General features: G+C 40.7%; 1 protein-coding gene across 5 annotated transcripts in view; it reads right to left on the bottom strand.

The window, feature by feature from the left end:
- Window positions 1-13,770, bottom strand: part of nrp2b (neuropilin 2b) — a 108,266-nt gene that overhangs the window by 37,746 nt on the left and 56,750 nt on the right. For all 5 annotated transcript variants that reach the window (XM_051708782.1, XM_051708780.1, XM_051708781.1 and 2 more), the window contains 3 exons: window positions 6,878-7,022; window positions 4,944-5,293; window positions 4,321-4,465 (listed from right to left, as the gene is read on the bottom strand). In XM_051708782.1, the coding sequence (XP_051564742.1) occupies window positions 4,321-4,465; window positions 4,944-5,293; window positions 6,878-7,022 (640 nt within the window). The remainder of the gene's footprint in view (window positions 1-4,320; window positions 4,466-4,943; window positions 5,294-6,877; window positions 7,023-13,770) is intronic.

Genomic DNA, 13,770 nt, shown 5'->3' with positions numbered 1-13,770 from the left:
GACAAAGAGCCAGACAGCAGAGCGAAGTGATTACACTCTGCTTGTCAAAGATGAGAAGAAGAGGAAACTATTTTCCATCAAATTTCTCCAGCTGCCCAGGCGAGGAATGAAGGGTAGCGTGTTGTCATTAACCACACCCACTTTTCTATTGATGGACAGCAAAAGGCTCCGCCCACAGATGCGAGAGTGCTTAGTGCACATTCATTCAGACAGTTCAGACTCTCCCTCTCTCTTTCTGTTTGGTGTGTATCATTCTTGTTTACAAATTTAGGGTATGTTTACGCTGTCTTTATGGCTTGTGGCAGATTTAAGACTCCAGCTCTAAGCGAATGGAGCTGCTATTCCTTCCACATTTGACTCTGGGCACAAGGTGAACTCAAAGTCCCTTCAAGGCAAGCCAGTTCACTCGATGACGATCTTGCTAATGCCCCTGGACAGCTGTTTTCTATGTAGGTAATAGGCAAGCACAGCTCCTATCTACCTGCATGGGGAAAGACCGAAATTAACAAAACTGTCTGTCAAGATTACAATTAAATAGCATATTTCGAATCAGCCATAAATTCTGACAATGGCATAATAAATGTAGCTTCTTTAGCTCAAATCGAAAAAATAAATAAAAATAAAAAAACACCTACGTAGCAGGTTCAGCTAATGCACATGCATGTTTTTGAGTAATAGAAGCAGCCTCTTTGAAAAAGCTGATGTGTTTCAGATGTTTAATTGTGTTATGTTAATTTGATGTTATTGTAAATTGGTATATGTCTCATCACTGTCACGACTGCTATGTTGATCGGAACTGCACCCAAGAATTTCACACACCATTGCACTTGTGTATATGGCTTTGTGACAATAAAGTGATTTGATTTGATTTGATTTTTATGTGAAAGGTGTGACTTATATTCTCACAGCCGCCAAATTGAGCATTACAGTTTCTCTCATTCATTTTATGTGTGCCTGTCTCTTCTTCTTTTTACTGTCTCTGGTGAACAGCAGTGACCCTCTGTTCCTATTCTCACGTAGCCAGACCAATGACTACGGAAAAGGTCTGGGATCTATAACAACTTTAATTGTCCAAGAACCGCTCATTTAGACAAGAAAAGCCATCTAACTGACATGTTAAGTGACCAATCATAGTTATTTTTGTCATTACGGAGTGTTTAGGGGTGGGGTTATAGGAGATACATCATACCAAAATAAAAGACAGACATGGGGAAAAATTATTTATATAATGCCGCACGATTCTCCACGAGCGATTGCAAAGAAAACATGCAGGAAAATAATGCAAACTGTGTTGAGAGTCTAAATACAGCACAGAAAACATTACAGCGAATTTCACAGTCATAACTAAGTAAACAAAGCAGAAAATGCAGCTCTGTTCGTGGATATCTGCTTTACTTTATGTTACGTGCTTCAAACGAAACTCTGAATATCTTTACAAGATTTGGTGTCACTAACCTGGCAAACTTTGTCAAATTCTGTGATTATTTCATCCTTAGAAGCACTCATTGTATCAGTGCGGAACCTTGTGAACACAGCTTTGTTTCCAGGCGATTGATGAAAAGTCCTGTGTGCTTCTATTTGGGAAAGTTCCAACCAATCAGATTTGCGCTGATTAATCGAGAAAGTGTTTTCCAGTTTTGTGTGCCATGTGCATCAGACATAGAGCACGGACAGGCTAAGAGAGAAAAGAAGTCTTGGAGTGCCCAATCTGCAGGGTCACAAGCTGTGTTAAAGTTGTCTCCATCCAGCTCCAGTCATTATGAGACACATACATCCAGTAGAGGTCACTGTCCTCACTCTTGCTTCCTCTCTCTCTCTCCCAGAGGCAGGGACCTCAGGCTTGACATGAGGCTGAGTATAGTAATGAATAATAGACAAGGGTTTCTGATTGAAATATCTAAAGTCCCTCCGTGTGTCTTTTACGGTCCTGTTCACGCAAGGACTGTCTGCCATGCCTCTATTTATTTATTCATCAATTCATTATTTCTCTCCCCATGTCCCTCACCCCAGATTTCCTTCCTCTGGGAGAGTGAGGGGATTTTGGGACAAAATTTTAGCTTAGCCACATCTCAGGAATCCCGCCACATGACCTTGGTATTTTTGCTAAATTTGTGGCTATGTTTGAGTATTGGTGCGAATACAGTATGATACAAGTGATAATTTACCTTTGACTAACGGTCTGGTCCAAAATGCATACGAGAGACATGAAACTAGCCTAACTGTGTAAGAAATCGGTTGTCTGGGCAATGGTCAATTATAGAGTTTAGCGATAACTATACCAAATAATGTATTAAATTATAATAATTGTGTCTTAATATAAAAGTATGTGTGTTTTGTCAGTAGATTGCTCTGAACGCTATAGCAGATGTGTGATTGGCGTAAACAGCTCTGTGTAGTGGAGTGAGACTGATGTAGCCCTGTGAATATTTAACATCTCTCAATCGAATCCCCACGGCCTCTCAAAATCAGAACAAGAGCAGGCCACTGCATCACTCACCCTTGCAACACAGCTGCAAACAACCACAATTTACAAATGTACTGTCATGGAAGTGTGCTTTAGAGTGCTGAATTAGGGCAGTCTGATTCAAACATTAGTTCTGCATGTGTTTTGCTGTCAAATGGCTTCTTTGAGGAATGGTGCTGATAGTGATCACAGTGTATGTGCATAACAGATGTTAAGGAAACACATCTGCCATTGTGATGGTTTGTGTACAGAAAGAAAGAAAGCTTTAATGACATTCGAGCTGGATGGACTTAATTGTGCAAAACCTGATGATTTGAGAATGTTCCATCTTGTGTGCTTCAATAAGCTTGCATAATCTTAAATAATGTCATTCTGATGTGTAATGTTTCTTTGTTTTACAATTGCCAAAATCCTAAAACTTTCTGTTTATTTTTAAATCATATTTTAAATTCCAGATTTGCCATATGGTCTCAGAATTTTGGATCCCACTGTATGTATAAATAATACATATAAATGTGTGATTATAAAAGTATGTTTGTGCATGGTTTCTGTAAGGTTGTTTCTCAGAGTCTGTATGTGATTAGTTTTAGCGTGGAGATTATGCACTGGGCTGTATTTTCAACAGTGAGTGGGGTAGATTGAGCCCCCTGTGTCTTGAACATCTGGTGCACAGTTGTGCACTGCAGAGCCTAACCACACTGTCATTGCACACTCTCGCATTCCCTTGCAAACATATACTTGAGCGTACACAAACACAATCACAGTTTTTCCTCACTCATTAACTCACTCTCTTTGATTATTCCATCATTTTTTTCTTCTTTTGATTGTCTTGATTTTCTATGCCTTTGCCTCTCTCTCAATCCTTCATTCTCAATCATTTATGGCCCACAGGCTACATGAATCTTTGCCAGAATCACACCAAGCACTGATGATGACATATGAAGCTTTCATCCCGGATCACACCTTCCGCCTGCAAAGTGCCACCAACTAACCCTGAGCCAGCACCAGCTCTCCACCTTAGATTGCATCATGCTTTCTTCCTCCTGTAGCCCTGCTATGCTAAACCTGGGAACTCAGCCCCAAGGCTTCCCCTGGCCTCCACCCACACTGTCTCTTCTACCTCCTTCTAGCAGCTCCTCTAATGCTCCTTAGCCCTTGGCACTTCTGCAGATGCAGAGCTATGAAAACAGCCTGTCGATCACTGCCCCATGGCCAGGCGCTTTATAAAGCCCAGGCCAGGTCTAGCGGGCGAGGCCATGTGTCCGTTTGTCTGATCATCATGCAGCGACAGTTTAAATATTTAGGAGGAGGAGATATGAAGGACATCAGGGACAGAGAAGAGAACTGGAACTGACAGAGAGGATGGAGGGCTGCTCCTTTCTAGCTAAGATAGATGGTGTAGCTAGGGGCAGTGCGTTTATTTTGAATTATACAACTGATAATTCAGAGACTGAGATTTTGATTGGATCAGAAATGGAGCCACATTTAGAAGAAAATAGTCAAAATAGGCATACTTGTGAACGCACATGAGTTGAATTCTATATTAGTATGAAGTTGCTGCAGGCAACAGTAAACAGCCAACAGCTAGGCTAATGAACTATATTACTTAATGTCTGAATTGTTTATCATGATTATTAATCTGTTTTGCATCGTGCACATGGCTGTCATTTAAATCCATGGAGACTTGAAAAAAAAGTTTTGTGGGGAAACCCCTTTCCCTAGACTAATGTGAAAACTATGCCATAGAGGACCGTAGTGGGCCCAGGACGATGTTTCCAGTAGACCCCCCCCCCCCTTGCCTTAGTTGTGCCTAACAACATTACATAAATTAATGTAACACGCAGGTGGGGTCTTACCTGGCAAATCACAACCCAGTATTTCCAGCCTCATTCCAATGCCGGCAGGGGACCACCTCTCTGGATACACCCGGATAAACTGAGCCACAATCTCATCGAAGCGGCGGATTTCTGGGGTGTCGTAGTGTGTGTTTCCCTCAAAAAGCTGGAGAAGCAGGATCACAAAAGCACTTTAGCACAGCTGTGTGATTGAGAGAGCAAAGCTAATGGTCGCTGTTGGCCAACAGATGGCGCTCTGAAGCTCAGGTTTTAATTAACACAACTGTGGATGATTTTACTGGAATGTTATCAAAAGTTCGCAGTATAATTGAATTCTGCTCTGAGTGGAAGAGTTCTGAGTGGAAGATTGGGAATCTACAAGCAAAATGCTAAGTTGCTAAGAATGAAATGAGTCTGTTAATAATCTGATTCTGGTGAACTGTTTGTTAACAAGATGTTCTACTGATATTCTATCTGATCAACCATCTAGACCAGCTTGAACGAGCCTGCAAAATGACCACAAATAACTTGTATCAGCTAGAAACCTTTAGTTGGTTTTAGCTGGATTTTCTACCAGGGTTGATTTGAAAGTGCAGTTTAGTGTGTGCAGTACATCACAAGTCTGATTAAGGTTTGGTTCCTACCTTTGGGAGACTTGTCTTAGGGTCAATAATGTAGCTCCAGTCTTTTCCATTCAAACTATGGGACAGTCTATATTTTCGCACAAATGCTCGGTTCTCCGCACTGGTACTGCCGTCCACCCCACGGGCCCCTTGTGTGATGATACCACGTACAGTTTTCGGAACTCCCAGGTCCACCTGCAGCCATTCCTCCCCAGCCACGGGCTGCGTGGGACTGGGAAACCACCCTGAACGGCTGGCCACCAGCCGGGCTGCACCTGTGGCCCCATGGATGTCCCTCATGGAGGAGGCTGAGATCTGAGAGTCAGGAAGGAGGCCAGAGAGCATTCCCTGCATCTCCGAGCATGGAGCATCTGAACAGAGGTAGGGAGACGAGGATAGACAGACGAGTAATGGTGAAGCAGAGAGGAATTGACATTTTAAGGCTGGAGAAATCAATGTCATAAGAGAGGCCTTAGAAGTAAATAATAAATAAACAGAGAGCATGTGTGTGTGTGTGTGTGTGTGTGTGTGTGTGTGCACATACATATGTATATTCTCCGGAGTGGGTGCTTGTTTGGGGGATTTATTACAGGAAGTATTTTGTCTGGTGGTTTCACCTCTACTGAGTTAAAAGCAATCCCACTGAGCCCCAAACAGTCAGAATACAAAAGTACCAGAAATAAGTGATTGATTTTGGCCTATGGCTTAAATAGAGAACAAAAGAGAAGGAAAAATAGAGGAAGGGAAAACGGACACAGTCTGGGGCGTCTGCTTTAAGCCCATCCTAACAATCTCAGTTGAATTACACCCAGAGGTACACCCACACTCCGAGAGAAACTGCCATAAAACACAGATCGAGGCTAACAGTACAACGTGATCAATGGCTTCACGGGCATCTTTATGGGCTCGGCACAGCCAGATATCCTGCGGGCCGAGCATCACTCTTCCATGGGAAAGACAGGAAGGGCAGCAACATGCTTCACTGAAAGCGGTTCGTACTGGGCTATATGCCCGTGGGACAATGGCCCCCCTGGGACTGAAGCAGGTCTGAGATGGAGGCCAGTGGCCTGTTGTCATGCGTCGTTTGTGTCAGTGTTGAAAAAGACCCCATCTCTAAAAGCACATTTGTCCTGCTCAGTGTCAAAGAAAATAGGAGCAAATCACTGTTTAATAGCGCAATGATGGAGTGTGATGTCTCTGATAACATCAGTGCAAAAGCAGTTCACCTCTCTCATCTGCTCCAGAACATACTAACAGAATTAGACAACTGCTATCTCCATAAACAGCCAAATTCAATCAGAACCTTAAAGAGCTCTGATAAATACAGATCTGAGATCGGTTGAGAGGGACACAGTGGGCTTCTGGAACAATATTTGTCACGTACAGTGTGTGTTACCCTGCTGTGTGTAAGAAAGTTCATCTGAAAGTACAAAACATCTGAACACAGCTGTGTATATGAAAGAGGTGTAAAACTAGTTAGTGGCAGTACAAAGTTGCTTTGCATTGAATATTTAATTATTTTATGTTCAGCACAAAATGTTGATTCTAAAAGTCGACAACCATAAATTAGTACCCTTGGTGGAACATATTTGATTCTAGGATTTTCTAGGTGAAGTGAGTTTTGATGCAAAGACCACTAAAAGTAAGCTATTTGTACTGTAGGTTGATTTTTCTGAAAAATGTCAACTTTAACCCTATGAAAACATTACTTTGTTTGTTGGAGTAATCTGACCAGCCCAACTTTTAGCAACATTGGCTCAGTCAATGGTGTCAGTTTTTGGGTTGGGCTGTCTGGACCAACCAATGACAGACAGTTGTAGAGTGTTCGAGAAACCAAATCTTTTTCACCAGTTCTTTCATTTGGTGTCATTAGAGGCACAGAAACTTCACCTTTAAGTCAAATTTAAGATTATTCGCAGACTTAGAGAAAGTTGTGTGGAGAAAGTTTTACTGACCCGTGATTTGACAGCCGTAAAGTTCAAAGCGCAAAGCTATTCCATTCTTCCATGTCTGTGGACGAATACGGACAAACCGAGCTAAGACAGGCTGAGGGACCCGGTTCAAGACCACCTCTGAGGGGTCTACGTTAGCATGGAAAACCTAAGGAGAGGGAAACAGAGAGAGAGAGACAGAGAGATTTATTAGCATTCAGGGGCTGGTTTGGCAAAGACTTCTCATTCTGCAAAAACAAACTAACCCTGCAAACATACACAAATTCTCACACATTAAGAGGATCTTTACTAGGGTCAAGTGAGATTTTAACTTTAATCACTGCAAAAACACACAAGCCCCTCTAAACACAAACAGATGCCTGTGCTCACATCGTAAATTCAAACATGAAAAGTTGTTTCCTCCAGGATGAGTAAGAGGCCACAGAAATTGAACAGTGTGAGAATGTTTGAAGAATCAATTGTCACTTCAAGGGCTTGAATGTCTTTGTATAAACACAATATGAGATGCAACCACATTTTTTGGGCATGTCCCAAAGGAAAATTTTAGTGCTGAGAGGTTGCTCTTTTATAGATCAAGAGATTGTCAGAGAATTCACAGTTATGTTTTAGATATGTATCAACTTTCTCTCAGATGTTTCTCCAAAAATTCCTTAAAAATAAAAACAATTAAGAAAAATGTTAAAGAGTATAGAGCTCTATAGGTAAGGTGGGTAGCGTAGCTCAGATAATTTGGTCTTGGAAAATGTTATGAGATATTCGAGTTCACACTGAAATATCAGATTTTGATTACGATTTTGCTATCTTGGCAAATATGGGCAGTTTGTAATTACTGGAGTCTTTTTCTCAGGAAAAAAAATCTGAGAAAAAGGAGGAGACTTAAGCAAAATGTACACTCATTGCTGTCTAGGAGAAACAACCAGGGAGACACTTTTTGCATTGGTTGCAAGCTCTGCCAATGTTGTCATTGTTTACATGAATTGGGCAGATCATTAGTATTTCAACAAGCAATTCCCAGGCCATCACATAAATGTGCCATGTGCTTCAGACACAACATCTTGGGATGGTGAAGATGGACAAGATGACAAACTCTGATAACACTTCTCTATCTCCATCCTCCTTCCTCAGACATGTGAGTCTTTGTCAAGGTCTTGTCTCCAGAGAAAGGAAGTGGGAAAGAGGAGAAGGGCCAGAAGAGGGCAAGTCCTGCTCCAGTGCACACAGAAAGCAAGCCTGGACCCTAAGGACCTGCCCCATCTCAGGATTCAATGACATCTGGGCCAGCTGGCCTGGGTCAGGTCTGTACTAGGCCAGCTAATGTGGAGAGTGAAGGAAGAGATGAAAAAATATGTTGGAGAAGAAAGAAAATTAGAAAAAGCTTTGACATTTATCGTATCGCCCAATATATCACAAAATAAAAGAGAAGAAAACTATGAACTGAGGACCTTTGGTTATTTATCATTGTGCATATGGTTAGTTAAAAGATATTTAAGAGCAGAGAGTGAAATGAGAGAACAGAGCAAAGAGGGGAAAAAAACACTATCCAAGTGCAAAATGTAAGAGCAAATTGCCTTTGTCAGGTAAATAAACAGAGTTACTCACTAGATGGCCAGAAACCTTATTAGTAACTGTATAATTAAATGATGTAAGAACAATAGTCTGACCATCCTTCATGCAAGGCACTTAAACTAGTTGCAGTTATCAGGCGTGGCAAAAACTTAATTTTGTACCCTGCTTGGGAAATATGACTGTGTGTGAGAAGAGAAAGAGAGATTTTAGAAGGGAACGTGTTGTTTGTTGTCGGTAGGAAGATGCAGGCATGCATTACAGAAATCTGCTTTTGTTTAATGACCTCATGAAGGAGTGTATGACCTTGCCCCATCTCTGCCTGTGAAGTTTTTCAACACAGCACAGTATGTGAGAGCCGAGCGATGTGTGTGTGTGAACTGGTGGAAAGCAGTGTGTAATATATCACTTCTTTAATGTGTGGGAGAGTCCCATTTCTCACAATACACTGACATAACCTGCCACACACCCAGCACTTTAAAAAAAACACAGCCGCATCAAGAAGCCTGTGAAATGTTCTAAATCTGTGACCTTGGTCATAGGGAATATTCACTGTATTCCCCGAGGAAAGAGCAGGTCACCTTACGACCAGCGCACACACACAGGAACCTAATGGCATCACCATTACTTATTCTACTTAAGGTTAGGGATTTTTCAAAACCCCTACTGTATATCAAACTACGAATTAAACCTCAACATTTAACTTGTCATGTAACTACTTTTACCAGGCGTACAATAAAGCAGGTGAATATCCTTTAGATTTACACTGAAGGAGGAACGCAAACCAAATATAGGGATCAGAATATCATACGGGTGGGCACTTTTTACTTGGGCCAGTAAGCAACAACCTAGGAACTACCCAGAACATCCTAGCAACCATCTAGCAATGCCTTAGCAACCAAATAACAATGCGCTAAAACCACACAGAACACCTCATTAACCACTTAGCAGTGCTGGGTAGATTACTCCGGAATTGTAATCTGGTACCGATTACAAATTATGTAACTGAAATTGTAATCAGATATGTAGTCTCTTAGATTACCTTTTGAATTACCTCTGACCTAACTTTTGTTTATTTGATATCACATGCATTTGAGTAGGACGATCTTGTACCATTTTAGTGCAGTGGTGTCCGACCGACAACGTTTTCACTGTCCATCCGGGGGGTGGTGGTGTTCGACCGACTGTTGAAAATAATAAAGTAAAAAAAATGTATGACATGACCCTTTTGAGTTTTGGAAGGTACAGTTTACTTTGCACAGTAATATTTTTACCCTGTGTCTCCTTAAAAATTATATGATTTTTGTAAATCCAGTGGTCAAATGCTGAGTGAGACCGCTTCATCTTTAGTGTAATTATAGCCGCCTGCCGAGTGGCTAGCATCAGGTCTGTGTGTGCAATGCCGAAAACATTCTAAAGACTTACTAGGTCTCAGTTAGGCTGATTTAGAATAAAATATTAAAAAAGGAAGAATTAGGGGAATTAATAAATTATGAACAATTCACTGCCATTGCCTAATTAATAGTAATCACGTAATCCATAGAAAAGTAACTGTAATCTGATTACAAGTATTTAAAAAAAATAATGTGATCTGTTTACAAGTACTTGATTTCTAAAATTTGATTATGTAATCCAGATTATGGGTGAATTCCAATTGAAAATGACCATCCCTATGCCCTACTCACAACAAACAACAAAGCTCTTGATGTGGGCTCTCTAAAGAGAGCATGGCATTACAGTTTGAATGCACCCTTCACTAAAAGTCCTGTAAAATGGCCCTTTGTGAAAAAATTAACTTTCTTTCTTTTGTTTAGACTGACTCTTCGAGTGGCATCCCCTTCCCGAAATGCCATTCAAGGGCGCATAAATGCCATTTGGAAAACGGCCTATATATTATCGTTACTACCCAGCACTGCCGCTAAGCAACCACCAGTAACACAAATCGAGGTGGTGAGTTTTGCACGAGCAAGTACCAGTCACATTATCCGAAGGAGTAAACATCTAGTTTTATTCACTGTTGTCCATAGACTGGGCGGTTCACTGCCCTGGCTACTGATTGGTCAGCCTTGTTAATCCAAACCAGCACACCACATACAAACAGATGTGTATCACATGGGATTTAGGACAGAAGGCCCACTGGTAATTATGGGTGAAGTTCCAAAGAGGAGAGTATTAACTATGAAGATGCCAAAATATATACAGTATATATATATATATATATATATATATATATATATATATATATATATATATATATATCAAGAAATGTGTGAAAATCCTAAAATACGTAAAAGGATTGAACAGTCCAATTACAGTAAGGACTTTTGGGAGCAGGCTGAGATGAGTCTCAAGCACTGTGATTTCCCTCTGGTCCTCTAAGACAGAGGAAGATGGGAAGTAAGAGGAATGACAGAAATGACATAAAGTCCTGGGTTCTGAAAGCAGCAGTCAATCTATAGAGGGAGGCAGAGTTACACTGACACAGGTTTGTTACAAAAACCTAGTGAGCTGCCTGGCTACCTAAATAGGCCTTCTAAGTTAGCATCCTAACCACTAATTTGTAACACTCTAATTAGGCAGCAACTCCACGATCCAAACAATAGCACTCCGCATGGGAGACTCAACTCACAAGTGATTTTAATAGAGTTTGGTGTTAGCATGTTAGTAAGCTAATGGTGCAATACTTTAATAAACGTAAAAATATGTAGCACAAACAAATATTTGGTAAAATAATACATTTTTAATTACTTTGTATTGAAAAGTACTGATCAAAAATATACTGTACGTTTGAATGAAATATACGTTTAATGATGAAATCTCATCTTGTCCAACATTTTGGTTGTGTTTTTTCATTTAGCTTGTCGCTATGCATTGGATTGCCTTCTCTGTGAAGGATTCAAGCAATGCTGGTTTAACATTTGGGCAAATTGGGGTATATAAGACAGCATAATTAAGACACCTTCTGGAACACCCTTCACTTTGGGATCGTGCATATGAAACCTTGAAATGCTGCACCCGTAGCCAGCTCACTAGGAACACAGCAATAGCTTTTAGATTACCATTTTAGTGATATTAAATGCATGCCTTGTTATTCCTTTATTTACTCCCCCTTCTCTCTTTCTCTTTCAAACATGCACCTGTTAATGTTGTCTTTGCATCCCTGTGCTATGTTGGGCCCTGACTGGTGTTGTGTTAACAGATACACTGGTGCTGGTAATGACAGAATCTCACACAGTGAAACAGAAATGCTGTCAAGCCTGCTGCCATAGACCGTCTACTGATACAAGGCCACCCTTGCACTCGTTCTCTCTACTGCCTCCCTTTTCACTCTCTCTCCCTCTCCCTCTTTGCAGTCTAGGCGTTATCTATGATTGATACATTGTCTGTGTGTGCACACGTGCCTGTAGCCGGAGTTATAACGAATGGATACATGGCATCAGCATGAATCATGCATTTGCATGTTTTACTTATATCACCTTCCCTCCCCGCACTGCTTCTAGTGTTTCCCAGCAGGCAGTCACTAGGGGGGATCAGGTATGTGTCGCCTGTCTCAGGTGATGCTGTTCTATTCATGGAGGGGGGTCTGAGTGTATCTGAATACACACTTATCCAACCTGATGTTAGATGAAAGCCAACAAATGTTTGTTTTTTTAAGTTTATGTAAACAAGCTCAAATTTTAAATTTCCCAAACTTTGCCTCTTTTTACACACTACCACCAACATTTTACCGAAACTGAAAGTATATTACATTTGAGCTTCTTCAATGTAGCTACCATTTGCCCAGTTTTACACACTTTGGGTATTCTCTACTTCATAAGGTGCCACCTGGGATGCTTTTTTTTAAACAGTATTTATGGAGTTGCCATGTACAGTATGTGAACACTTGTTAGATAATTTTCCTTCAATATCTGGTCCAACTCATTCATTTCAAAAACATTTTACTTTTTTTCTTTTCTTGATATTTTTTTGTTCTATTTCTTTTTATTTTCGTTCTATTCTCTATTATGTGACGAAACTAAAATAAAATTAAATGTAACAAAGATGTTTTATTGATGTCCTCTGTTAGCCTTCTCAATAGTTAACAGTTCCATTGATGATGTGTTTCACTAGTGTTTTTATATTTCATACCTGACATTCACCATATATCTCACCTACACTCAAGCAGAGCTGAAGAGAAGAATCAACAAAAGAGAACATGTTTCACTTGTGGAGAGGAGCAAAATCACAGAAGAACCAGGAAAGGTGCAGCGAGCAGAACTATAACATCTACACCATTAGTACAGCTGGCACTGCTCAGCAAGAGAGAGATGGGGAAGGGGGCAGGCACAGGGCAATAGGTGTAGGTCTTCCTCCCTTTTCCTTTTCTGTGTGAAAGTGAGCACTCATCCCATTCATTCCTGCTCGGTCTTTCCCAGACTCTGACTCTGTGACCATATGTGAAAAATGACTCTCACGAGTAAAGTGTTTCCTCTCGAATGTTATTTGCCTTCACACAGAGCTGATTTTAGCAGGACACGCCAGATTTTTTTCTGATGTACTTCAGTACAAGAAACATTTGATTCAAATTGAGAGATTTTCTGATCAAGAAGTCAAGAGAAGCTTAAATTTACATTAGCACAAATAACCCTGCTGGTGGTCCTTTTGGCTGCATTTCTCTGCAAGGCCTAGTGCACAGATCTAATATTTAGATACATATCCGATTTTTTTTCTCCAATCAATTTATATCCAGTTCAGACATAAACGACTATGTTTACATTAGAGCTGTCAATAACCTGTTAATTCATTCGATGGGCACTGGTTCGAAGGGTGGAACCTTTGCGATGTGTCCACCCAGAGTCAATACACTGATGAACACTTCACAACACACACAGCAGTGTTTTAGTGTTAGTGATAAAGTGATGGGAGCTCTTAATGCTATTTGTTGTACAAAACAAGCCTAGATGGAACTTGTGACAGAAATCAAGTATTTTTTAGCCTATGTGAGGCACATTTTTATTACCACAGAAGCATGCCAAGTCTTAACTAACACCAAAATGCAGAATGAGTTTTTGTCTGCAAGCGATTTTCATGTGGAGTTCAAATCTGCGCTTAACGCTGGCACTGACGCCCTGACACGAATCATGAATGAGGCTTCACGATTGCTGTAACAAAGTGGATAGCCACAGTCTGTCGGCTAATTAATATTGTGGAGAATGAGAGTTTAAGAGATTTAATGCCCATTGCAAAGAAAATGCAAACTATGGGGAGACGAGTTCTGAAAAATTAAGTCTGCCAGTCCAAGGAGTCTAGAGTACAACAGATTCCTCAGAAAAATTATGTGGCTATATGAATGA

Source organism: Myxocyprinus asiaticus, chromosome 10, assembly GCF_019703515.2.
Source record: "Myxocyprinus asiaticus isolate MX2 ecotype Aquarium Trade chromosome 10, UBuf_Myxa_2, whole genome shotgun sequence".
NCBI lineage: Eukaryota > Metazoa > Chordata > Actinopteri > Cypriniformes > Catostomidae > Myxocyprinus > Myxocyprinus asiaticus.
Note: the sequence above shows the minus strand (reverse complement) of the source record. Positions and strands in the feature narration are given on the sequence as shown.